The sequence below is a fragment of the Bombyx mori genome, chromosome 23 (genome assembly GCF_030269925.1).
Source record: "Bombyx mori chromosome 23, ASM3026992v2".
NCBI lineage: Eukaryota > Metazoa > Arthropoda > Insecta > Lepidoptera > Bombycidae > Bombyx > Bombyx mori.
Window position 1 is genome coordinate 1,697,444 of NC_085129.1, and position 26,718 is coordinate 1,724,161.

The 26,718-nt window shown below is 34.4% G+C and overlaps 3 protein-coding genes across 4 annotated transcripts; 1 reads left to right on the forward strand and 2 right to left on the reverse strand.

Annotated features, from left to right (window-relative positions):
• Positions 1-235: 235 nt before the first annotated feature.
• LOC101741061 (muscle M-line assembly protein unc-89) lies at positions 236-16,082 on the reverse strand. 2 transcript variants are annotated; one of them, XM_012689812.4, is made up of 9 exons: positions 15,473-16,082; positions 14,096-15,279; positions 13,368-13,483; positions 12,081-12,247; positions 10,404-10,577; positions 9,576-9,685; positions 7,082-7,252; positions 3,913-4,042; positions 236-3,522 (listed from the first exon to the last, which is right to left on the reverse strand). In XM_012689812.4, exons 2-9 carry the CDS (start codon positions 15,248-15,250, stop codon positions 3,434-3,436), a joined length of 2,112 nt encoding a protein of 703 aa, XP_012545266.1. In that variant the 5' UTR covers positions 15,251-15,279; positions 15,473-16,082; the 3' UTR covers positions 236-3,433. The 2 variants fall into 2 exon arrangements, with proteins under 2 accessions (XP_012545266.1, XP_004925478.1); XM_004925421.5 differs by having other exon boundaries at positions 7,112-7,252; positions 15,473-15,805.
• Positions 16,083-18,160: 2,078 nt separating this feature from the next.
• On the forward strand, positions 18,161-21,490 carry LOC119630347 (protein PBDC1). Its single transcript, XM_038019415.2, has 3 exons — positions 18,161-18,321; positions 18,549-18,647; positions 20,343-21,490. The coding sequence occupies exons 1-3, from the start codon at positions 18,319-18,321 to the stop codon at positions 20,727-20,729; spliced, it is 489 nt and encodes a 162-aa protein (XP_037875343.1). The 5' UTR covers positions 18,161-18,318; the 3' UTR covers positions 20,730-21,490.
• A 2,862-nt stretch (positions 21,491-24,352) lies between these two features.
• RpL26 (ribosomal protein L26) lies at positions 24,353-26,485 on the reverse strand. Its single transcript, NM_001043768.1, has 4 exons — positions 26,464-26,485; positions 26,058-26,239; positions 25,103-25,243; positions 24,353-24,528 (listed from the first exon to the last, which is right to left on the reverse strand). Exons 2-4 carry the CDS (start codon positions 26,223-26,225, stop codon positions 24,391-24,393), a joined length of 447 nt encoding a protein of 148 aa, NP_001037233.1. The 5' UTR covers positions 26,226-26,239; positions 26,464-26,485; the 3' UTR covers positions 24,353-24,390.
• Positions 26,486-26,718: the final 233 nt, after the last annotated feature.

Below are 26,718 nucleotides of genomic sequence, written 5' to 3' on the forward strand. Positions count from 1 at the left end.
CTTGTATATTTGATTTTAATCAATTAAGTGAGACACTGCAATTGTAAAACCTTATATTAGATTTAGAGGCATCATACATATTAGGGTGTTAGCAGTACTGAAAGCCATGATTAATTCCTATAAATTGCTAGATGGTTATTCATGGCAAAATACAAGGAAAGAGGAAATAGGAAGAAAAATAAAGTTAAATGATGAAATTATGACAAAATAGCACAAAGAAAATAAAACATGCATATTATACTCTTAAATTATTATATTTATTTCTGAATTGCATATAAATCTGTGGACTTTCTGTTACAATAGTCAATAGTTTATCTTAAACTGATATTCTGTATAAAAGGCTAAAATTTGTTTTTTAAACTATTGTATTAGAGTTCCAACTCGTGACAAAAGACAATCTCTCCACATTAGTTACTATTTATAAACAGAAAATGCACACACAATAATTTATAATCTAAGCTTATTTTTCTCTTTATAATTTTTTAACCTATTTAAAAATACTACCTAAAAATTAGGTACTTAAGATTTTCTAGAAATTTTCACACGCTCGCTTCAACAGAGCTTAACAATAGCAAAGGAAATAAATGAAAAGAACATAATAAAAAAATCAGTGTTTCCTGAATATTACGTACAAAAGTACTATTATATGATTGAAATACCCCCCACAAAAGGTGTGTGATCTACCTTAAATATTGATTTCGAACCGTTAAGTACTGTGAACACGAGTTGTAATATGAAAATTTTGGTCCAAACTGTAAAAAACCTAAATACCAATTTTTATTCATCCAAATTGTCGACCCACACAATTCTAAATCTTAGAAATAAACACCGTTCATATCAAAATATATTTTTATGTGAAGCAAAAACGTCATTTTTATGATAAAAACATCATTTTGATAGTATTACCTTTTAATTTTTAAATTCTTTGTACTGATATACAATTTTTTTGATACCTAATTGAATTATCGTACTTTAGAATTTTAGCCTAAACTTACTTGTAACAACTAAAACTATTGCTTAATGTTTGTGAAGGCAAAAACACCATTTCACTTTTATTTGACCGTCGCTGAATTTATAAGACTAAATAAAAATTAATTACGTCATAATAAGTTTCTAATGTAAAAATTTAATCCTCATAAATTTTAATTTTTTTGTGCTTTTTTCCTAATTAATTTTGATTATGATATTATAATCATATTTGCAAAACACGGGCATTTCAAAAGATCCGACGTATAAAACCAGAGTGAAAAAAAATCGTCTTAAAATTCAACAGAATTACAAACATTAGTCTGTTAGTCGTAAAATATTTACATTGCAACATCATAATCCTTACTTTTAACAATTAGTCATTGTTAGTAAAATCTATAATTAAAGTTAATTCTTCTATTTAACATTTCTTCAAAAATATTTTTGAAAGGATGTTCTAAAATTGCAAAGAATTAGGCGTCACTGCACTATTCCAGAATCATTTTAGTTTTACAAGTGTGGAGTTAGTTGCCTTTTTCATACAACTATTTTATTGCTTCACATTACATTTAGTTCCAAGTATTTATAGATAAGGAGAGTTCTTTCAGAAACTCCCAAAAATATAATATGGAAAAAAACGTGCTTTATTCTAAATAAACATTTTACTGTACTTGATTTAACAATTAAATATTTAAATTCTATATTTTATCGAAAGTGTTAGATAATGAATATTTTAACACGTTACTTAGTAGTACATTGAAATAAATTATAACCAAGCCAAATTAATCTCATTTAAAATGGGGAAAATTTCACGTTTATGTTAAAATATTCATTACTAAGAAGTTTTCGTGAACGATATTATTTTAAAATTATGTTGTTTAAGTTACACCATGAAGGAAAAATAATAATAAACAATATACAGTGAACAAACTCAAATGGGACTTTGGAAACATGTAACAATTTTGTTTATTCAAAGTGGAAAGATACGAAATAATAAACAACATTGAGAAGGATCAGAATAAAAATCTGTAAAGCAAATATACTATCCTTAATTGGTCACAATTATGTATTAAAATTTCTACAGATAGGTATTAAATATTTTTTCTGATTTTTATTTATTTTGGACAAGTTCTTGAGGTCGACCTGTTTGGAAGGTCAGTGAGCCCATAGACATATCAATGCGAACACCGTACATAACAAGAGGCATGAGTGTTTTTTTAAATTTCTTCCAATTACAAGGCACTAAATGGTAACACTAATGGTCTAATTCAAATAAGGTATTTTTTGGTGATGGTATTTAAAAAAAAAGACGATTGAACTACATTCCCACCAGACTCAGAGACATTTTGTTTGTGGTGGTTCTTTTTAAAGTATATTATAGAAACACTAGCTGACCCGGCAAACGTTGTTTTGCCATATATAAGATTTCTAGGGAATTTCTAGTGTAGAAAAATAAAACTAACTTATTGTAAGCGTGTAAGGATGTGGTAGATGAGTGAAAGAGGCACGTAGCGCTGTGAACGATGAAGGAATATAAAAATAACAATACCTCATTCAACCACATAATGTCTCATTATAACAAAAAAAAATTGTCCAAAAAATAAAAAATAAATCTTAGGGGTGGACAACCCTTATCACTTAAGGGTATGAAAAATAGATAGTAGCCGATTCTCAGGTTTACTGAATATGCATAAAAAATTTCATGAGAATCGGTCAAACGGTTTCGGAGGAGTATGGGAACGAACATTGTGACACGAGAATTTTCTATATTAGATATACTATATTATTTATCATGTCTGGTCATGTTTGGTGTTTTGCATAAATACAAAATCAAAAATTTCTATATTCACAAAGTAACATTTGGAAATTTGTCATCGTGGCTTTATTTAAATAAAATTAACAGAGTTAAATGAGTTTTATCAGCATTGACTCATTAAGGATGATTTATTTGATTTTATTCTGATACTCCTCAAATAAGCAATTCTTAATACACATCTTAACGGAATCGATAAATCCAGGCTTATCGAACAATAAAAATTACGTCAATTAACTAGTTTCACGTAAAATAGTACCATTGATATTGAAATAAGCTTGGTCAAGAACATTCTAGTTTTTTTAGGTTTTTTTCTTCAAAAATACCAAACTGTTAGAATACTACTATAAACGATGAAAGCCTTCAAACTCAACTATTAATTATTACTATTTAAGAATCGTCGCGTTCGTTGACAAATAAAAAATGATAAGTTTCAACAGAAAAAAATAAAGAGAAAAAAAATACCACGAAAATTCATTCTAATCGATTCTAATGATCGTCGCTAAACCGATACCGATCGATCCCGGACGCGTCCGATGGCCCATCAGCTTACATCATATAAGACACTTAAAGTACAAATCCGTAATATACGCAACGTCTATTCGGCACAATAGTCCTTTTACTTGACCTTCGTCAAGTAGAGTGAAGTTTATATTATTTCTTTGAAGGAGGTTTCCGCGGAGTGCGAGTAGTCTTGCCCGTCGACGTGGACGGAGTCGGCACTATGGGGGATGGTTTCAATTCTGGAACAAGATATAATTAAAATCAGCGTTTTCAGATATGTGTATCACAAGAATACAAGCAATTTAAAACAGAATTATAATGCGTTCAGATTTCGGGAATGGTGATTCAATTAGTGACGTCACTGTTCACATCCGTCATACAAATCGTGTACCAAAACTTCAGATTAAAATTATAATTGGAACAGGAGATTTTTTAAGATACTTCGTTATAACAACACAAAGTGATCATTAACTTGGCGTACGTGAACAACATCAATGTCTTTATGCAATATATTATGTACTAAAATATTCTGTCAGCTGTTTAACTAAGCGCCAAGTGTCTTACGAGAATATCGGTATAGTTTAAATTTAACTTTCTATCGTAGCAAATAGAGTTTATATTAGCGTTACCTCTCGCAGAAGTCCTTCTACCCTTCCGAGTGGTGGTCGCTGGAGGAGTGTCGAGCTTGTCCTTGTGCTTAGCGACGGTTCGTTTAGTCGGCGTACTCTTTTTCGATTTGTCCGTTACTGGTGTTGCCGTCTGAAAATTAAAAAAATAATAATCTAAATGAAAGCTTTGAAACGAAAACATGAAAATACAATATAGAATTAAACAGAATGGGTCCACATAGATTAAATTGAATTTGAAATTTCGTCTTTCAGTTCGATGATGTTCGAGAAATATCCCTCCCAATTATTGACTGAATTATGGGGCGTTGACTATGCCTTGGTTCGTTTGGCGGCAAAAATATCATGATAAAACTCTTGTGTTTAATTGGCTATTTACTTTTAATAAAGATAAAACCCCCTTGACATGAACAGTATCTATATGGATCCATTTGTTAATGACGCGTATGCGATTACAGTTTGTATAAACTGTTTTCTTTTTACTGAACATATTAAAAAATCACTTAATAGCAAACCTTGAACAACCTCTTTGAATATCTTTAGTGATTCGTAAATTAGTAATCCAGAAATTCAGTCGACGACAAATTATACCTAATTTTAATCTCATGTGAAATTTTACATTCTAAAGCACCAAAATTCAAAGAAAAATTTATAATGTGTATTATCAAGAGGAAAAAAAATTACTTCAACTTATTTGCACAACACGTATTGCTCGAATTTCGCACTTAAATACAAAGTGAAATTTGCAAATTTTTCGGGAAATTCAATTACAATGTAAAACCCTAGGTAAATAAATACGTTTTCGTACTTTTTCCTTTATTAATGCTATTAATTCCTCTCTTTCTGCAACTTAATCTGGTGCAAATACATTAATGACCAAATGTAAATAAACAAAGTAAATTTGTTAGTTAAATTAATGATTAAAAAGAGTTGCTCCCTTACCAAACTTGCGATTTTTGTGTCTACACCAAATTGAGCTTGAAGAACTATAAACTCTCAAGATTAACATACACAACAGATTATCCGTGTTTTGATAATACTTAGCAAACAAACGGATACGGAAACGAGCTTTTTTTTCTCCTGTATGATATCTTAAAATTAATATAGTCTCAAGTGAAAACTTTCCAATATTATACTGATCACTAAAGATATGCATAGAGATGTCCACATACACACACTCCAGTGTACTTAGTGCGAGTTTTTTAACGTTCTCGTTAGCGTAAAAGTTAACTCATTTTTTATTCCTACTTAAGCTGATAGCTTTGAGAGGCTATTTCACCGTGTTAACTCGTATTTGTATGGAGTTTAAACTTTTGTCTACGTCTGCTGCTAGGGGCGCTGTTCCAACTGTTAACTTTTACGCTATCGAGAACGTTAAAAAACTCGCACTAAGCACACTGTTTGTACCGGCGGCATGCGAGCTGCGCGCTACAGACATACACTACAACAATCGTGTTCCCCAAAAACGAACGAGACCACGGTTCTCAAAGTTTTGTATTAACAAGATCCGGGTACACCGATTTGATGACGTCACAGCGACTGACTTTATCATTTCTATAAATCGAATTTATTTATAATCGTACGAATAGTTGAGAATCGTAACAAAAGGTGACCTGCATTATTATTCTATATTCAGGTTCTTTAGGTTGAACGTTGAATTCTAATTTCATATAGTTACGATAAACTTATTTAGGGCAGTTTTATTTTTATATAAGACTTTTATTTGCGTATAATTGGAATACAAGGTAAAGTATTCCCGTTATATATACAAGAGTTATATCATTTTTCAAATCGAATCCCAAAGTCGAAATTTAACGGTACATATTATTTAAATGACTTGAGAATATGTCACTTAGCGGCCTAAGGACAGAAGTCTCGAGCTAGGCATGTGCACTCTCCACAGGAAATATTTATAATGTATTAATTATTTCCAAATTTATTTGTCTCCCTTCTGGAGTAATTATGCGCTATTGTAAGTCTAATTCTCGGAAGAGATGTTCATCAGAAAACATAAAGTTTTATTCAATAGGACCTTGTTAATACAATAACTTTTCGAATTGGTATGAAACAATAAGTCACACGAAACACACAGAAGCAAGCGATGGAGGATGAAATGGAGATGACCTTTGAAATGTGTAGAACACATTCATACTAACACTTACATATATCTTTAATTTTTGAAACAAATCACTATTTGAAAATTTAGAAAAAAGGTACACTTTGATTGTTACTCTAATAATTCCACCGTTGTAACTATACTGAGACCTTAGAACTCTTATCTCAAGGTGGGTGGCGCATTTACGTTGTAGATGTCTATGGGCTCCGGTAACCACTTAACACCAGGTGGGCTGTGAGCATGTCCACCCATGTAAGCAACAAAAAAAATCTAATTCAACAAGTAACTAGTATGTAGATCCTGAGAAGTGTTGCTCTCTTATCATTAGCAGATATTGTTCGGCGGTTCTCAAATTTCGCGTGAAACCTCGAGACAACGAATTTTAATGTCTTCTCGTAGTTTTTTAAAGGCGACATTATTAATATTGGAACTAAGAATCAATTATTTATTTGCACGGTTTTAGCGGAAGGCAAAGTTACAACACTTTATGTGTACCACATACTGACTAATCAAAATAATTTTATTTTAATATTGAATTTTCATGTAGTTAAAACACCAATAATTTTTCAAATAATAGTTGTAATATTAAAACAATCCTCAAAGATTAATAAAAAAATTAAATTTGGAAATTTTTCATGCAATCCTTTTACCCCGTGACATAAAACAACTTTGAAAACAATAAATGCCGATGCGTGTAAAAGAAAATTTAAAAACAAAATAATAATAATTAAAATAAATAAAAAAAAACAATATAACCTTTACCCAAAATAAAATTTTCATTCTGATATTTTAGGGTTGCATTATCCAGCGACAGCCAATATAAATAATGCTGTAACTTGTAACGGGGCATGCATTTAATAAATAATAAAAATTTAAAATATATATCTCTCTTTCTACATAAAATTTCAAGTGTTGCTAGTACAACTCAGTAACGACTCATTAACAACTCAGTAACAACTCGGTAACAACTCAGTAACGACTCAGTAACAACTCAATAACAACTCGGTAACAACTCAGTAACAACTACAAGTGGGTGCGGCGATGGCGGATACGTACATGTCTATATATCCGTTGTACTATGCCTACCTTGCTTGCGGCCGCCTTACTACCTGCCGACTTCCGTTTAGATTGTTTTGTTGGCGACGCCGAGCTTTTAATTTTACGTGCGCTTTTTGGACTGCGCTTTGGCATCGTTCGCGCTTTTTTGACGGGCGTCGCATCGTCTCTCTGCAACAAGATTTCGTGACAGACATTAGCTTGTATGTAGGTACCAGGGGTGACCCAACTTGATTAGAATCAAGATCAACGGTTTACTGTCGAAACACTACCATCTATCAATAACATTTCTTGAAATTTAATGAGACAATGTATTTCAGTATACAAGTAGCATAGTAGCATATTTTCTTTTATTGAATAGATTAACACAAAACTGAAATTATATAATAAAAGAGAACTATTGTGTGGAAGAGAAGATAAATGAGGTCGTCAGAGCAAAAGTGGCCTAAGTTAACCATAGTTAGTTTTTTATTAATTTGAATTTGAGTAAGCAAAGAACAATACGCGCAAAAATAATGTTTACAAATCTATCTGTCATCTATGGGTGAAGAAGCTATGGATATTCCGGTTTTGCATCAAAATTTATTATATTTTAAATAAATTCGAATATACGTCATTTAAGCTTGAATATAAAAAAAATGTGGGTTAGGCCACTTTTGCGCTGATGGCCTCAAATAATGTGACGGTAATGGTCATTTACAAATGACACAAGACGAAGATGATGGCTTGCAGCAAGTTGTGATTACGTTGCGCCGTCTGTTCTATGTTTATATTTTATTATTATTTATATTTTTATTTATATTTTTTTGTCTTGCCACGATCGACTGAACTAATAGTTACGATTTACCGGTTGGCCATCCATGGTATATACATATCGACGGGAGGAAGGCTATTTGGTAAAAGCGACATTTCGCTAATCTTTGTAATTAAAGGTCCGTTTTATCTGGAATTTACATCAACAATTCGATGTTTCTAATTAAACTTCAATTAAGTTTATCACATTGAAATAGCTGAAGAAGTTTTTTCGTTACGAAAATTTCCAAATTTTAAGCTTTTACTGGCTCTCCTGCAAAGTTGTAAAAATGTCGCTTAAACCAAATACCCTTTCACCCGTCGGTATACAACATGTAACATATTTAACGCACACCCTCAAACACCCCAATTAGACTTTAATAGTATAAACGCTATGCATACACCAAATATTATTTATATGTGCGTTAACATTGATTATTTGTGAAATTAATTATTCCAATTTCGTGGAAATAAAATGGTCACCGATTCACACTCCGCTGCGCACGCACACACAGACACCTACTCGCCGCGCCGCTTGTTCAATGCACTTTAATAACCGTTTTCGTATTTGTTGTTTTATTTTAGATAATACTGCAATGTCACTTTTCACTTTATCAAAGGCGGTTATTATCTTATTCTTTAGTTCTTCGGCACTTATTGTCTGTGTGTTATAAACTAGCGATTTAATTCGCCCCCACAAAAAAAAGTCGAGAGGCATCAAATCAGCTGATCTAGGAGGTCACTGACCGAAAAGACATAGCGAAATACGGGAGATATTTTATTTGCACTATCACTTGACCTCTTATCGATAAGGTGGACGCGGCGTGACTGACTTGTCAAAAATATTTTGTTGACTTCGTTGTTTAGATTTTTCTTTGATCACCGCCGACGCAACCGCGTCGCCGCGAACATCGGGATTAGCCTGCCGTTTATTGTAAGAATGCCGACGAAAGAAAGGGATAGTAATTATTTTTGTATTACGTGGTTTTCTTTTATGTATTGTAGTGTTGCTGTGTGCCGGCGGTCGCTGTTGGTATTGTGTGCGTAGGTATTTTATTTTGAAGTAGACTATTAGCCTTGAAATAAGTATCAGATTTATTTAATTAAATAATATTTTTTTTTACTAATTAGATATTTCATTTTAAAAAGTCTTAATACCCTGACTTACGTTCCATTTTCGTTTCTATGAACTGTTTAGCTAGCTGTGTAGGGTGACTGTAATTTACTTAGATTTAACTAAATTTTAGAAAAAAAAATTGGTACATAAAAAACAATCAAAATCGATCCAGATTACGATTCTGAACAAATTACTTTCAGGGTGTGCGTTAATTATGTTACATGTTGTATATAATACAGAGTACTGCTTGAATTATCAAATTTATTCCAAATGCGTAGTAACCCTTTTAGTGGTGAGCTTATTTTCGTATATTTTGCAGAAATTGCTAAAGGATTTTTGAAAAAAGTACTTTAATAAAAACTTCAACTTGAAGAAAATACAATAAACAATGCTAAATTCACAGCAAAAATAATTTTTAAATGGTTATCTATTTATAAATGTTATTAAATTAATAAAAACGTTATGCGCGCACTAAGACACGTCCGTACTGGTCGATATAATCAAAGTGCGTAACAGTCGATATTTCGACGATCGGCACTCAGTGCGCATTAATGAGAGTCTATATATCGACGGTGAGTGACTCACCGCGTCGTCGTCGGTGAAGTCGAGCTTGGAGCGCGGCGAGGACTTGGAGCTGTTCCTCTTGCGCGACTTCTTGTCGAGCTGCGACTCGTCCGTGTACAGCGACAGGTCCACTGCGGACACAAGCACGCGCCTTACCATACTACACAACGGTCTAACGCTAGTCTGTTCTTAAATGTACTCATTCTCGTCTTATGGGCATTACTTATAGACGACTATACCCTGGTATAGACGACAGAAACTGCCAACCCACTGAGTTTCTCGCCGGTTTTTTTTTATTGCTTTGATGGGTGGACGAGCTCACAGCCCACCTGATGTTAAGTGGTTACTGGAGCCCATAGACATCTACAACGTAAATGCGCCACCCACCTTGAGATATAAGTTCTAAGGTCTCGAGCATAGTTACAACGGCTGCCCCATCCTTCAAACTGAAATGCATTACTGCTTCACGGCAGAAATAGGCAGGGTGGTGGTGCCCAACCGCGCGGACTCACAAGAGGTCCTACCACCCGTAGGGTAACATAATTATTTATGTTCTTAGCGCCATCTAGTATAAGCTATAAGCAATATGTGTTAAAGTTTTAATAGATTGCTCGTGAGGCATAACATCTGCCCACAGCCATGATACTGAATGACGATCACGACCGCTCTGACAAGAGTGCCATGACAAGGAGGCATTGGACGCCGCGCAGGGTCGACGACCTCGTGCGGTGGGGGTTGCTATATTTCATTCGATTGCGGTTTCGCAAAACATACAAATTTTGATATATGCAATGTGAACTACATGCTTCTACATTATAAATGATTTAACATGAGATATTAAGAGCTTACATCCATCAGGGTGTTCTTCGGTTAATTCTATATTGTTTCCACCAGAATGTTCCGCCTTCAGTGCCCGTTCGAGTATGGAGCTGGCCCGGGCCGCCTCCGCGGGCTTCAGCAGCTGCGCCCCGCCGCCGCCCGGCGCGCGGCTCAGCGACAGCGTCGTCAGCACGCACTCCATGTCTGAGTTCCAACATTGTGACTGTACTTACTGTGCTTTACTAAGCAAATACTAATTTAGGAACACTTTCAGGTTTGAGCACCGTGAGCTCACCTACTAGTTAAGGTTACCCTGAAATAGCCTCTCAAGGCTCGGCTTAGGTCTCTCAGCAAAAAAAAAATAAAACGTGTGGCACTCTGGAACTGCCGCGGTAAAGCTATTGCATAGCATTTTTTATCAACTTATGCAATTATAATTAGACAATGATAATTTAATATTAAAACAATAATAAAAAAAGACCACGCTATATTAAACATTAATAAAAACAACTCATAAGCTAGACCGCGCGAGAGAGAGAGATGGGCAGACTTTTCATGATGCGCATGCAGTGTGACGTCACGCCACGCGCTTATTCACAAACACTACACAAGCGCAACGTGTGAATGTGTTGAACGCGAGCTACATGGTAGGCGGAGTGAGGGGTGTAAGGTTTTTTTCGTTACGGAATTTCATGATTCGGTCGCCGCGCTCAAGGCCCGCGATAAAAGCTATGCAATAGCTTAAAAAAAGAACTTTCTCATTTTTCTAATGTTTTTAAAGAATGATCAAGATAATTAGTAGAAAGTACATGATCTCTTTTTCAAAGCACAGATCGCTTTTTTGTTTTGTTGTGGTTTATATAATTTATTTTATTTTATATGTATTTCTTATCTATGTATTTTGTATGTATGTATCAATGTATTTATTTTGGCAATATATTTATAACCTAGTGACTCATGTCTACTATAATTCTTTAAATTATTGCCACGTATTAACTTTATCACTGCTAGGCACTTATTGAATCTTTCACTTCATCAACAAGGGTTAACTGGAAGAGAATGTCTGCATGGCGTTAAGTTCGCCTTTTATGCAATAAATCAAGTGTCATGTATTATTTAAATGAAATTTAATTGTTTAAATTGATGAGACAAAATTGGGTTTTTCTTTACGCTTTATGTCACTATGCATTTGAAGGTCACGAAATAAATAAAATAAAATTAAGCCACAAGGGCGGTTTGCGACGGCAACTCACTAAGCATGAGTTGACACGGAAAATCTAAGAAAAAAAAACAAAAAGAAAAACCTGTCTTTTTTCTGCAATTTTGTCATTACAGTTTTTTTAAGGTTTTTATATTTTTTACTTTTCATTATTGAATAAATATATTTTCATTCAAATGATCTCCCCTAACCTCCAGTGCGGAACTTAATGAACAAACATTTCTTCTCCAGTCTAATTGAAAGGTTAATAATATATTAACAAATGAAAAGATATGAGTATACTGACCAGCATATTGAGCTACTACTTACCATAGTGATGTACATACTATACTTAGGGTATAAGTAGTATTTATTACCTCAATTAAGTTGAGCTTTATTTCATTTCCTAGTCCAGGTCTATAGGGTACACTCTTGGTGTGACTATACCATTTGTAATGTAGATAAGCACGAAAGTTTAATACAATTCATAACAAAAACACATTTCATACCTGTGATATCATAGAAATCTGGTTTATATGTTTCCCCTGATGGATCTGAAGATTTATCTTGGGAAAGCCAACGAATCTTGATTTTGCGTGTAGTACGGTAAACATTTTGCATTGTCTGACATACATAAAATCCACCTTCTGCATTACGTACTGCCAAATATTCATTTCTGCAAAAACAAGACAGATTAATTTTGTAATAGTAATCTAATTTTTATACTACCCAGAAATGTTGTCCATATCAACTTAATAAGATCGGGTTGTCAATCACATTGAAGCTGTTGTTTTCTTAAGCAAAAGTATAGAATGTTCAATTTAAGGTAAGGTAAAGGGAGGCATAATTACTTTCAGAAGTATTAAATTGAATTTGTTACAGTGTAACATGCTGTAAATGGGTGAATTTATTTATTTACATTGTTTTTTTAACTACTAGTAGCAAATTAAAATTTGTTATCTGAAAATTAAACTGTAATAATATTAAACTTGTTAACATTTTTACATTAATTATTATTAGTAGACCTCTTAGATTAGATTAGAGGTGGTAGGACCTCTTGTGAGTAGGTACCACCACCCTGCCTATTTCTGTCGTGAAGCAGTAATGAGTTTCGGTTTGAAGGGTGTGGCAGCCGTTCTAACTATACTGATACCTTAGAACTCATATCTCATGGTTGGTGGCGGCATTGGTTGTAGATGCCTATGGGCTCCAGTAACCACTTAACATTAGGTGAGCTTTAAGCTGGTTCACTAATCTAAACAATAAAAAAAACCTTGAATATGAATAGTTTCTTATTGTTACTGATTACTCTACTTTTCTTTTATAATCTGAAATATATCAGATCATAAAAGAAAAGTAGAGTGTAGAAAATAATACAAAATTCTTATGTTTTACATATTTTGCTTTCTTTGATCGAAACTGAATGTCCATAAATTTATAGTACAAAAACATTAAAACATAGGATGCAGTGATTTTCTATTTGCTATTGAGATATTAACTCCACTGAAAGAATCATAGAAAAATCAAGTGCAGAACTATAGAAATAGCTATACTTGCTTTTTCTTTTGATTAACAACCTAAGAATAATAATCTCTGAATGATACCAATAAAGCAGTATGTTGTTGAAATAGACTACCTTTGTAGGTAGGCTTAGAATTATCTAATGATAAAATATCTACTGATATATTAACTTCAGTCAACCTGAAAGCTTACAAAGGGAGCATGTTTAAAAGACTTTCTTGTTTTCTTGAAGTTTTTCAGGACAAAACTGACTTTAATTTATTTCCAGAACTTACTTGTAGAAGACAATTAGTTTGTCATCATTCGGTTTGGTTGGTGTAGAACGGCCTGCTGAAGCAGATAACTTTGTCGCCATGGCCAATTCAGGAGTTGGAGATTGGTATAATTGCACCTAAATAAAAAATAGTTTATTATTATCAATGATAGAATTTATTACCTACACTGCAATTAAACTAAAATTTGATGAAAGTATGTTTTATATAAAAATATCACATTGCAAAATTTTTTTTTAGATTTGTTTGTTTAATTTTCTGATGATATAATTGACAATATGACGTGCATTATGAATTTGTTGCAGCGATTGTAATACATACATTATTTATGCATTAGTGCAAAAAAGCAAAAAACTATTTTAACTATAATTGAATGGTTGTTGTTTGAATGTCGTAAGCAATTTCCCAAAATTATTTATATATGTTGGTGTGGTGGCAATGTCACAATGTTTTTATAAAACAAAATGATGTCATAAATTTAAAATATTTGAAGTCTCTGTTTTTTTAATATTAATGATGACAATATCAACAAATATTAATGTACAATAAATGTAAAATATTATTGATTAATAGTTTTATCCTCATTTTGTCATTTTTAACAATACCCAGTGTTTTGCGAATGAAAACATTTATTCAAAAATCTTTCTTCAAATTCTTTAGTTGTTTTTTTTTAGTAGTTCTATCTTATATGTTTATCTAAGTCTAACTATCTAGTCTATGTTCTATCTTACCTTTGTCCTATTTCTCTTCATTCTAGTTTCAGAAGAAGCATCTTCAACTGACTTTTTAGCTGGAGTAGATCCATCATTAGTCTTGCTCAGTGATGTCTGTCGTCTTTTTCTCATTGGAGGTGTTACTGTGGCCAGCTTGAGAGTTGATTTCGGTTTATTATCAACTTTAATCTGTTTTGGTTCTAGTTTTTTTTCTTCAATTTTCTCATCCGAACTTTGTGGTTTCTGTTCGGTTTGTTCCTCTTTTTTTGAGCTGTCAACTTTATCTTCATTCTTTACTTCAGAAGACTGAGGTTCAATCTTAGTTTCCTCCTTAGTGTCTTTTGGTTTCTCAACTTTAACCTCTGAAACAATTTCTGTTGGTGATGCTTTCTCTTGTAATTGACTGTCTTTTGCTGTTTCTGGCTTACTGTCACTCTGACTCGGAGCAACATCAGCTGCCGGTGATGGTTTAATTTCTATTGGTTTTAAAGGTGACTTCTCAGGTGGTTCATTAGCTGTTGCCATTTTAGGTTGTGTAGAGCCTTCTGTCTGATTATTAGAGTTTGATGTTTCAGATTTTTGAGGTGGCCCACTCCAGGTCTTCTCAGGTGGTTTAGGGGTACTAGGTGATGTCTTAGCAATATCTTGTTTTTCCTTATTGCTCTCTGGATTTTGAGGTTTCAATGGACTCGGAGTGTTTGTGCCAGATTTTGTAGAATCTATGGTACCATTGGCAGGACCAGTTGAATCAGCATCTTTCTTTTCAGGAGTTCTCGTTAGAGCTAGTGGCTGGGATGTATTTGCCTTATCTTGCACTAAACTCAATGGTGAACTTGTAGTTTTACTTGGACTCGCTGCTACAGCAGGAGCCACAGAATTCTGTGTGACATGGGACAGGTTGCCATGGTGACTCATGTTCTGAGCCATCTGAGCCATGTTTGCAGATATGGGAGCCATGGAAGGTACTGCGTGTGGCAGCAGCGGAGGCGCCGGAGCGTGGTGGGTCAGATTGTGCCCAACTAAGTTGTTCCCGAGATGAAGAGAATTCTGCGCACCTTGGGGGTGTCCTACAGCGTGGTTCACAGTGGCTACGTTGCCTTTGGCGGGACTAGATTGTCCACCGGGCTGCGGAACCCCCGGTTGTGCCAACACAGGTTTCAAAGCAGAATTCATAATGAACGCGTATGCGTCCACAAAGCGAGCTGAAACATAAAGTTAAAACAGTTTACAAGTATGTTTTGGTTACGATGTAACGCATTGCAATGTCTTTGACCCAAAACAATATTTCATACATAGTAGAGATAAATGCGGCGCGCGCGTAAGAACGCGGGGAGCGCTCTCAACCTCGATCCCGCCGTTCTAAAAACTACTGATAATAATTGGTTACATATTTACCACTAGCTGTTTTGGTGACAATAGCCCATGAAATAGACGGCAACGACTACCCGCGAACGATTTAGCAACAAAAAATAATGCGTTGCTATAACCAGGAACTTCCTTGATACCCGCCGAAGACTTCAACTCTCACACTTGCACTTTAAAGTTTCAATTCACTAAAAATACGCAAGATCTAAATTGCAGCAAAACAATTCCATGATTTATTAGCACTTTTAACCATGAATTTCCATTCACTTCACTCCAGAACAAGTACATAACAGGCACAGTAGTTTAGAGATGGCGTCGGCATAACGCGCATGCGCCACCCTCTTCCGAAACCCGCCAATCACCGACAAAGAAAACGTGTGACGAAACGAACTGCAAACGAATTCTTCTGAGAAATGCTTCTCTCTCACACAAACTTTAACCTATAACGCTATCTCTTCTCAACAAAAGTTTTTGAACCAATAGACTAGACCTAGATAACATTTGAATTTATTGAATATTAGGAAACATAATATTTTTGTCCTTATCTAAATAGCGTTAACTGTCTCTTACATAAATCTTATAATAACTATTAAAATGTTTAAAAACCTGCTTTTTCATTTCAACTAAAATATTCGTAATCAACATGTTTTCTGCTGTAGCAACGGCCACGTCGAAAAGTAGCTATTTTTTTGTATGTTCATTAATAGAAGGGCTTTCCGATGGGGAACAAACCAAAAGCCTACGACTAAATCAAAGAATCCTATAGAAAGACCTGTTCAGATAATGGTGTATGATTTTTGGCCCAAAGGTATAAGTTGTTTTATTCACTCTTGAGCATCATCTCTTTTTTTGTAGCCTTTTTTTCTTCCTAGGTACCTATTCTAGTGACCTCAAGGGGTCATACTAGATTCATCGAATGAGTAGGTGAGGTCATGGGCTCTAACCTGAGGTTTGTAGCAAGCATTACCTACTCTCCTGTATTTAAATTCAGATACATTTTTTTTATACAATTAGGCCTCCATGACACTTTTAATTAAAAAGTGATTTTATCGAGCGACAACCTTACATTGCGCGAGTGATCGCAAGCTAGGATTACCTTACGTTGACTTCTTATTTCACACACGATTCTAAAATCAAACAATATCCGCATGAAAGATTATTCTGCTGTTCGTGTATTTTACTCCATCGTATAGGGAGTGCTCTCTGAAATTGTTTGAGATAATGGCGTGGTCTTTTTATCATCACAGCACACGCTATTAAACTTTACTATAGCAAATTAAATCTCTATTAAACGGAACGACTGTACTTTCATATATCATTTTTATCACGTACTATCACGTTTTGGAACGAACTCTACCTCTACGGTGTTCCTTCAGCGCATTGATGACCTTTTTCAATCAAAGCTTAACTTGACTTTGACTTGGCAGCAGCTTGGCTGCTGATATTGCTGATCTCTCATTGTCAATGACGATTAATCACTTAGCGTCAGATGAGCCGTGCGTTAATCTGTCCTCAAGTGAAATTTGAATTAGTAACGTCAATACTTTATGCTATTTGAAAATTGACATGGCTTTGAAGAGAAGACGCCGGGTGTACTTTTATTTTGAGCGATGAGATGATGCCTGCAGGAAAATTCCCTAGCATTTTTAAAATCAAACACGTACCGATCACAATATGTTCACAATGACTTCAGCATCAAGGAATAATGCCGGTAATAAAAATGAAACCCTGAAAAAGTATAACTTGGGTAATAAAGAGGACAGGGCACCTTGAACGCAACCCGCAAGGGTAGGATCATCAATCACCATGCCTATTTCTTAGTTTTGAGAAGGATGAGATAACCGTTATACTTTAAGTACACTTGAGATATTCTAGTTTCTGGCCTGAAGGTGGGCTACGGTATCTATGTTTTTATATCTATGGGCCCCGGAAAGCACTAGGTGAGTTCGTTCACCCGCATAAGCAATAAATAAAAATAGAACTCGATAAACCATATCCAGAGATTTTAATTCATATCTTTACCCTTGTTCTTGACAGTATAGGGGGGGGGGGGGTGTAATAAACCATGAAAAAAATTTTTTTTAGCAGTAGGCAGCGGCTTGGCTTTGCCCCTGGCATTGCTGAAGTCCATGGGCGACGATAACCACTCACCGTCAGGTGGGCTGTATGCACGTCTGACTACAAGGGCAATAAAAAAAAAATTGGTACCTCAAGCGTTCGACGAGTAAATTAACCCACAGACACAGGCCACTGAGTTTCTCACCGGATCTTCTCAGTGAAAAAAAAAATTTTTATGAACATTTATGCACATAGTCTGTGCTGTTAAGCATAGATTATACACTTAAGGGGACTTTTTGGCGGGAACGCGAGGAGTGAAGTTGTGTGATTTGTTTTATTTTGTCTATTTAGTGTTTCTTCAGGTTTAAATGTGTAATAACGGTGGTTTATTAACTGTTTAATATCTGTGAAAGTGCACAAATGTGGGAAAATGAAACAAAGCCGCTGGACGCAACTTCTCGGGATCCTCCAAAAAGTCCACTGAAAAAATCTTAGTAATTTACCACCATTTTACTGAGATTATATTTCATCCCATATCATCTCAATTCATTTCATTTCATCCCAGTTGATTAGTGTCTCAAATTAATCATCTTCATTTCATTTCATTTATCTCCATATTATCATTTTTCAATATAAATTAAAATAAGACATGACTTAAAGGTCTTAGTTACCAGGTCATAAAATCCCATAAAAAAAATTATACACTTAATATTTGAGTTTGAGACTGCTAAACCCGGAAATTAATTTTTGTCGCATGTTTATATTTTTTTGAATCTTGTAAATATCAAATATCACATAGAAACTTTCTGCAAACCGAAATGGTAATATTGCACACTAAATTAAATGAAATCTTAAGTATCATTCATTTAATGAATAAAATAAACTACACGACGAATTATAATTTGTTTTTGTTGCCCGATTACCCACCGGCTCTGAAAATGTTCTTGTAAATCTTTTTTTTTTCAATTTGGGGTGGAAATTATGATTTATTTGCACACATGACACCCACTATGTATTTTTTTGTAAGAATAACCTTTTATAACCTTAGGAGGTGCTGTCTCGACCGGCCGAGGAATTTGGAAATGATGAGACCCTGGAACATCTGTGGGCCGCCAAAGCTATAGAATACAGTGACATACATTTCAACGTAAGTCCAAATCTAATTAAATAAATACGGAAATATAGACATTAAGACATGTAATGTTATTTGAAGTGTATATACAATATTTTAATGAAATAAAACATTTGTATATTCTATAAAAGAAAAAGCACTTTCTTGCCTACATCACTGAAGTTTGTGCTTATGTTTCAGCAAATGTTAATTGCAACTTGTTGTAATATCAATAATTAAAGCATAGGTACAAGGTTAAATTGTTAATTATGAGTGGAATATTGGATTGATATTAAATTATCAAATAAAACATTAAATATTTAATTGATTAGAATGCATCCCCAGATATTTATTTAGTTTTCAGGAATCTAAAACAATGAAAATTTCTTAAAAGTGTACTGGTAGCTTATACTTTATTGATTGTGCTGAGTGAGCTCACTCTCCACTTAGTGTTGAATACTTAGCAAAGCCCACGGACAGTGCAATGCGGCTACATTGTATGTTACATGCGGCAAAGTATCAATGGACATCCTAGCCTTCATGTATGATTGCTTTATGGCAAAAATTAGGTAGGATGGTGGTGCTTCAAATATGCTCTGCCAACAGCAAATGCTAGTTGGTGATCACAGTACTCCAATGAATAGAGAATACTGATGCGTATTCTCCTGAGTATCCTCTAGGCGAGTTTATGACACCTACATTAAGAGATAGGGTGGTGCTATTCTAGGTAGATGTCACCTAGTCAAGCCGTCGTTCTGTGTGCAAAAAAACCTTAATTTTTTTTTACAATAGGTGGTAGTAACACAATAGTTAAATATCGACAAAGGCACCTTATTGTCTATAACCATGAAGACTACAAAGTAAAAAAAAAATTTGAAATAATGAAATGAAAATTATAAATGTGAGATTAAACAGTAATACTAGTATATTGAACATATTAGTTGAAATTTGCTGTTTTGTACATTTATATCAGTAAAAACTCTTAGCATATGTGTTAAATACATTTTAGTGCAGTATTGTTTCAATATATTTGTACAGCTGCACTAAATATTTATCTTTAGGAGTGAAAGAACATCTAGCTACACACACACAATCACACATAGACTAGGATTATTTAATAGCAGCAAAATAGCTATGTACAGGGTACTTTTTATAATTCATGATCATACACCTTTTTATAAGCAGTCTTGCTTTATTTTCCTATTAAAAAAAGTTTTTTTTTTTATTGCTTAGATGGGTGGACGAGCTCACAGCCCACCTGGTGTTAAGTGGTTACTGGAGCACATAGACATCTACAACGTAAACGCGCCACCCACCTCGAGATATAAGTTCTAAGGTCTCAGTATAGTTACAACGGCTACCCCACCCTTCGAACCGAAACGCATTACTGCTTCACGACAGAAATTGGCGGGGTGGTGCTACATACCCGTGCGGACTCCCTAGAGGTCCTACCAGCAGTGATTACGCAAATTATAATTTTGCGGGTTTGATTTTGATTATACGATATTATTCCTTCACCGTGGAAGTCAATCGTGAACATTTGTTGAGTACGTATTTCATTAGAAAAATTGGTACCCACCCGGATTCGAACACCGGTGCATCGCTACACACGAATGCATCGGACGTCTTATCCTTTTGGCCACGACGACTACTAAATATTATATGTATTTAATAATGTCTATAAATCACTAAAGCTGAATAAAGCATTAATAAACATATTGAATATTTCAGGTATTGTGTTCAGTTGACATGAGATGGCTTCAGCTGACTCCACACGATGACCTCATCTACACGACCTTTAGGCAAGACTTTCCAGATCTCAATGTATCCAATGTCAAAGAACATGAAATAAAGAGCAACGTAAATAAAGTAAAGTGGAGGATGTTCTGTGAAAAGTTCAAAAATATTGTTGAAGATTACAGCTTTGGTACTTTGCTACGTGTGGACTGCAAGGGAGATTATTCAGAGCGCAACACGATGTTGGTGCCTAGAGTACAGTTTTATGCAATAGAAATAGCGAGGAACCGGGAGAATTTAAATAATGAAGTCAAGAGATTGTTCAAATGTTCCTCAAAAAATAACACACAGAGCCAAGAGCAAGTTCAAATAGCTGTATAGAACTGAACATGTGTGTGTGGCTACAAAAGTGATAAAATCGACTTTTTAATACTGTAATTTTCGTACATTCATAAATTCATAAGTAAAAAAAAAAAATTAAATTCATGGAAGTATTTGGATGTGTTGGTGATCTGATTTAAGTTATTTTTACATACATATAAGTTGTGAAATTTTAAAGTCCGATTAGACATAATAAAGACTGAGCATGGTGTGAAAAATCAATCCTTAAATAGGAACATGGCTCAAAATTTCTACAAAATATAGTTTTAATTCAAAGTCTGTCGTTGTCAGCTAATTAACATCTACAAACAAATTAAGGAGCTACTTTAAAAATATTGAATTGGAATAAAGGTCTATCCTAGAAAGCCCTCCACTAGGTTTTTAGTTCTGTAGTATTTTATTTGAAAATTGATGCCTTCTCAGAAACAGTGTTACCATATTAAAGTTTAATAAATTCCTGTCTTACTTCCCTTTGCCTATCTACCACTAAATATATGAAATAAATGTAGGCAACAAGTTCTTCACTTAATTAATGTTAATGGTACTATGTCTCTAAGTGTTAATTAAAAACCATACTTAATCTAGTAAACCAGTGTGATCATATTAAAAAGGAATAAATAAACAAACCCACAAATCATTTATCCATTAGGAACTAACACTTGATGTCCATATAAATTGTGTTATATTATCATGTATGTAAGATTAAAATGAATGAGGTGCTCAATTTCTCATGCATTTTGTAATAAATTTTACACTTGAAATAGTTTTATTGCATCAGCTAAACCTGGTTACGCTGCTAGGGTTTACATCATCCATTATCATTTCATTACTGTTGTCATCGTGAAAGACTCGTGTATATTCGTTTGTAGTGTAATACAGCTATTTTATTATTGAACTATCTGTACTAGACAGCTCTTTTATAATTGAACTAGCTGTACTCGCTCGCTTCGCTGCGCATTTAAAATTAACGTTATTATTTATTATCATTATTATTACGGAGTCCAACATTCATATAAATATTAGCCTATCCACTATGTACATGTATTTTCTACATGGATACTAGACTTGCGCAAAACATCACTTCCCAATGTAATGTGATATGACATCACTTTTACAGACAGGTGATATTACTCGAAAACATTACACATCACTCTTAACATTACTCGGTGCGTTCAATAGATAGTGTTCATACACATCACTTAGGTAATGATTCGGGTGTATAGATACAATGTATTCGTCGTCACAGTATCTATTGAACGCACCGAGTAATGTTAAGAGTGATGTGTAATGTTTTCGAGTAATATCACCTGTCTGTAAAAGTGTAGTGTATTACAATACAAAGTATGAACTTTGTATTGTAATACACTGTTATATTACTTGATAGAGATTGACTTACTTAATAATATAATAATTTTATTTTTTACTTAATATAATTTATTGTGGGATGAACGGATTTCATATGGCGACTTAGACTGCAAATTGTGCTCGACAATAATGTTAATATACGAGAGCAGTAGATGCATTGTTTCGGCGCGATATCCTCAAAGTGCATCCAAGGAGGACTGTACTTTCATTTAGACGCCGTTCTATCTTTCACTTATTAAACACGCATTAAAACAAATAATAAAACTATCTTCAAACAAGTGCTTAAGTAATTCAAACACAAAAATTAATATGAAATATTACTAAACAATTACGAGCGACTAGCGATTTTACAAAAGTTGCGAATTAAAAATTAAATAACTACTTGCGGGGAACTACTGGCTGGCCGCATGAAAAATATAAACACAAAGACCTATATTAAAATTCAGACGTACCATAGGTATAAAAATGTACCTAGCGGCCAGGGCATACGGTTCAAAATCACTAGGAATAATTCCGTGTCGCTTGCTTATTTATTTTGGTCGATCGGTCTGTCTCGCTCGCTCGGTTCCGTTCATGTATTAAGCAACATTACACGACAAAGAAAGAAACATGTCGGGTGATAGTGTGATGTTTGTTTCCTTCGCGTAATGTGTGATGTTACATTACATCGTAGAGTAATATTACCCGAGTAATATCACTCGCATTACTTACACATGTCTAATGGATACCAAGTTTCAAGTCAATCGGATGCATGGTTCAGTAGTTATAACGGAACATCCGTAAAAACCACTGCAGATTTATATATTAGTATAGATTATGTCTAATAATAATTAAATGAAGTGTTTTTACGCTCTTTGGCTATTGTGGTCCAATAATCACTTAAAACCAGAAAAGTAGTATCAAAGTATCGGTAGTATTTTGATGACAGGCGAAGTGAAAACGATTACGCCGGCTATCTCAACTGGCGTTTGGACACCCTGCTAAATTGGTTACCGTGCTGCGTGTAAGGTGTCGGTCTTACTCCGCGTTGTTAATGGTTATAAGTGAAGAGTAACCGGTTAACGACGACTTGCGTACCGATTCTGCAGGCCGATTTTGAACCTGCGGGATATTTCTGCCGTGAAGCAGTAATGCGTTTCGGTTTGAAGGGTGGAGTAGCCGTTGTAACTATACTTGAGACCTTAGAAATTATATCTCAAGGTGTGTGGCGCATTTACGTTGTAGATGTCTATGGGCTCCAGTAACCACTTAACACCAGGTGAGCTGTGAGCTCGTTCACCCATCTAAGCAATAAAAAAAAAATCCGGAACGCCGGTTATCTGTTAGGCGTCTTCAGGGTGGATGGAGCCGCGAGTCTGGTTGTAGTTGATTGAGGGAAACCCCTACTCTGACCCAGGCGGAGATCGGACGTGGGGTGAGAGTGCAAGGGGAGTTGTTTGGTGGACAGAGCCTTAAAAGCATCCTTGAGTCCGCGTTCAACCGTCAAAGACCCACATAAGCGCCCCCTAGGCGCGGAAACTACATCCATGAGGTTCAGCCTCCTGCCCGGAAAATGTCGAAAGGCTCGAACGCAAGTCATTAATATTTAAATTTAACATTTAGTTCAACTACCCTATTAAAATCTTCGGTCCCAGTTGCATAAATTTGTTATTAGGCACAACAAACATCTAGATGTTTTAATAGAACGAAAAACACAATTAAGACGTTGAATGCCATACGATCCATCTTTGAGCCTAGCGTATACCATTCGGGTCAAGCCTAAATCAGGGAATCCATAATTTTTATCAACTTGCGATTTTCGTTTTAAAATTCATAAAATGCGAAAATTTGCACGAAGATCAGAATAATTTAGCAACTTTTCCAGTCTAGTTTTCAATATATTTTAAAACGCTATAACTTTGATAAAAACTACAAGTTTCTATTGGATTTGAAAACCACGCCGTTTCGGCTAAGTGTCGCGCGGCTTACTTCCATACACGTTTTATTCAATAGGCGCAATCTGTGGCTTGTAGGAAGCGTTTACGTTGGAACCCTCACGCAGCTTACGAGTGACCCTCATGGCCGAATGGTTCAGTAAGATAAGGCTCACCAGCGAGCATCATGGCCTGAATGAAAATTCTCGATTTTTCATTTAGCGTTCAACGTGTTAAAGATTAATAAAACGAAGTTAAATGTGAAACAATTAAGATTGCTGTTGGTAGTATCTATCCAACTATTGAGATTGTATAAAAATCCAAGTGAAAAATGAAACTGAGAAAGATTTTTAAAAATTTTATTTATCTTAAAAACTATTTGTTTAAGAGGCCTCCATGGCTGTGGCAGTTTCCTCGGTGTATTTACCCTTGTCTTTGCCAAGTGCAGCCAGTCTGCCCTTTGCTCTGCGATCGAGGATTGCTTTGCGGTCTTTATTCATCTTCAACTTGACAATCACACACTGTAAATAAGAAAAGCATTATTTTTGTTCTAAAATCTTTGTTTAAAATTATTATTTTTTGGTGTTCTCAGAGCCATGGAAGTGTTACAGCATTAGCAAAGCTGTTGCCTTACTTTAGCCATCAGTCCAAACTTCTGGCATAGTAAGACATGACAACTAAGTCTAAGGTTAAAAAATGTCATCATAGCTGAAGCTTTAATTAGTTTATGCCATTGGAATAATCTGTTGATAAGTATTTAGTTGTTAACATAAGAATTTGATCAAATTTGTTATTGACATTATTTACTGCACCAAATAAATTATTTGAATCTCAGAAAATACTATGAAATTTTGCAACATTTAGAAAGGACATGCATGTTCAAAATTTTTAAGAGTGGAACACATTGCAGTAATTATTATGATATACATTCACATTTGACTTCTAAAAATTAACGATTTGGTTAGTTTTATGACTATTATAATCTTATTCAGAACAGTCTACTGTTCCGAGCCAGATTGCATTGCAGTTAAAGTAATTATTGTCTATATTTAGGTGCCTAATTAACCTAATTGCACAACATTTGTTTAAAATTACCTTTGAAGGGTGAATGCCGACATATGCTGTTGCACCATTGGCCTTTTCTCTTTGAATCCTCTCAATGTATACAACAAACTTTTTACGATACACCTGCATCACTTTGCCAACCTGTTGGCCTTTGTAGTGTCCACGTACAACCTGAAAAAAAGTGAAGAATTTTGTAGTCAATTTTATTCTCATCACAAAGAATGTTATATCGTACATACACGTTGTGTCATAATATTTATTAATCTATATTTTATTTATTAAATAAAAACAACACACATACTTTTATTATTTGATTTTTATCATGTTTTATGCTATATTAAAATATAAATTTCGATACACATTTTAATCATTGTATTGTATGTTTTATTAAGAGCACTTTTCTTTAATCTTTCTCTATTTTCATATATTTTTTAATTCTTTATTTAGTTAATACTATTCCTATGTTGTCTGTTCAATAAAATTTAATTAAAGTCATCAAAAGTAGGAAATTAATTTACATTGTTATTTTACATCAGACATGTTGGCATTCATGTTGTTTAATTAGCAATTGAGAACTGAATGCACTTCAGATTTTTTAAAGTTAAATTATAACCTCAAATATCTCTAAAAACCTCGCCAAATGTGCGTCATAACATTTGCCGATGTAGCCCAGTGAAAATGTTATTGGGTACATAGGTATACCACATCAAACTTAAATCATGAAATTCACATAACCTACAGTAAAACTTAACCCAAACAATATGCCCCGAATATAATGGTGAAGCAGAATAATCAGAGCCAAGTTTTATACCATGGGACAGGCATGCTATCTGCGCCCAGGACTTGTAGAAGAAAACCTTCAACTCATCCTTCGCGCGACAGCGGTACACCTGCTGTCTGTGAATGGTTTATTCTTCATCATTTTATTTCGCTTTCACCATAAACCGAATAGTATTTTTGTTTAATATTTAGCTAAAGAGCTCACCTGAACTTCATCGTCTTTGCGAATAGGCATGGATTTTACATTGAATTTTTGTCTTAGTTCCTTAGACAGGGGAGAGGACATCAACACTCGCCTTATATGTGAAGGAGCACTGAAATGCCTCTTCCTGTTTTTCCTTCTTGAGGAAGTCACCTGCTTGTTGAACTTCATTCTGTCGCTCTTCGCTGCAACGCAAAAACACCACGTTTATTCACAGTACTTTGTTTAGGTTACTGTTTCGTGCGTGCAAAATGTCAAATTGCCGCGATATGTTTTTCGAACCCTTTCACTGCATATTAGGAAAATAACCATTGTTAACAAAATGGAATATTGTGTTATATTTGAAATTAAGAAAATTATCACATTAAAACATATTTGAAGTAAGATTTACGCGGATTTGACAACATACCCAAAACGACACGGCTAAGAACCGAAATAGAAAAGGAAGTTATTTGCTGCAAATGTTGCCAATCACAAATTTAAAAGCAGAAGGTTCTCAGAAATTTGTCCGAAACGATTCAATTTAACATTTGTATTTTTAGTCTTTATTATATTGTAAGAAATAATATAAATATGTCATTTAATACACATATAGTAACCGTGTTAAACATTAATATGGAAATTGAATCTCTTGTAATTTAATTAAGCATTTAAAATTTTCCGG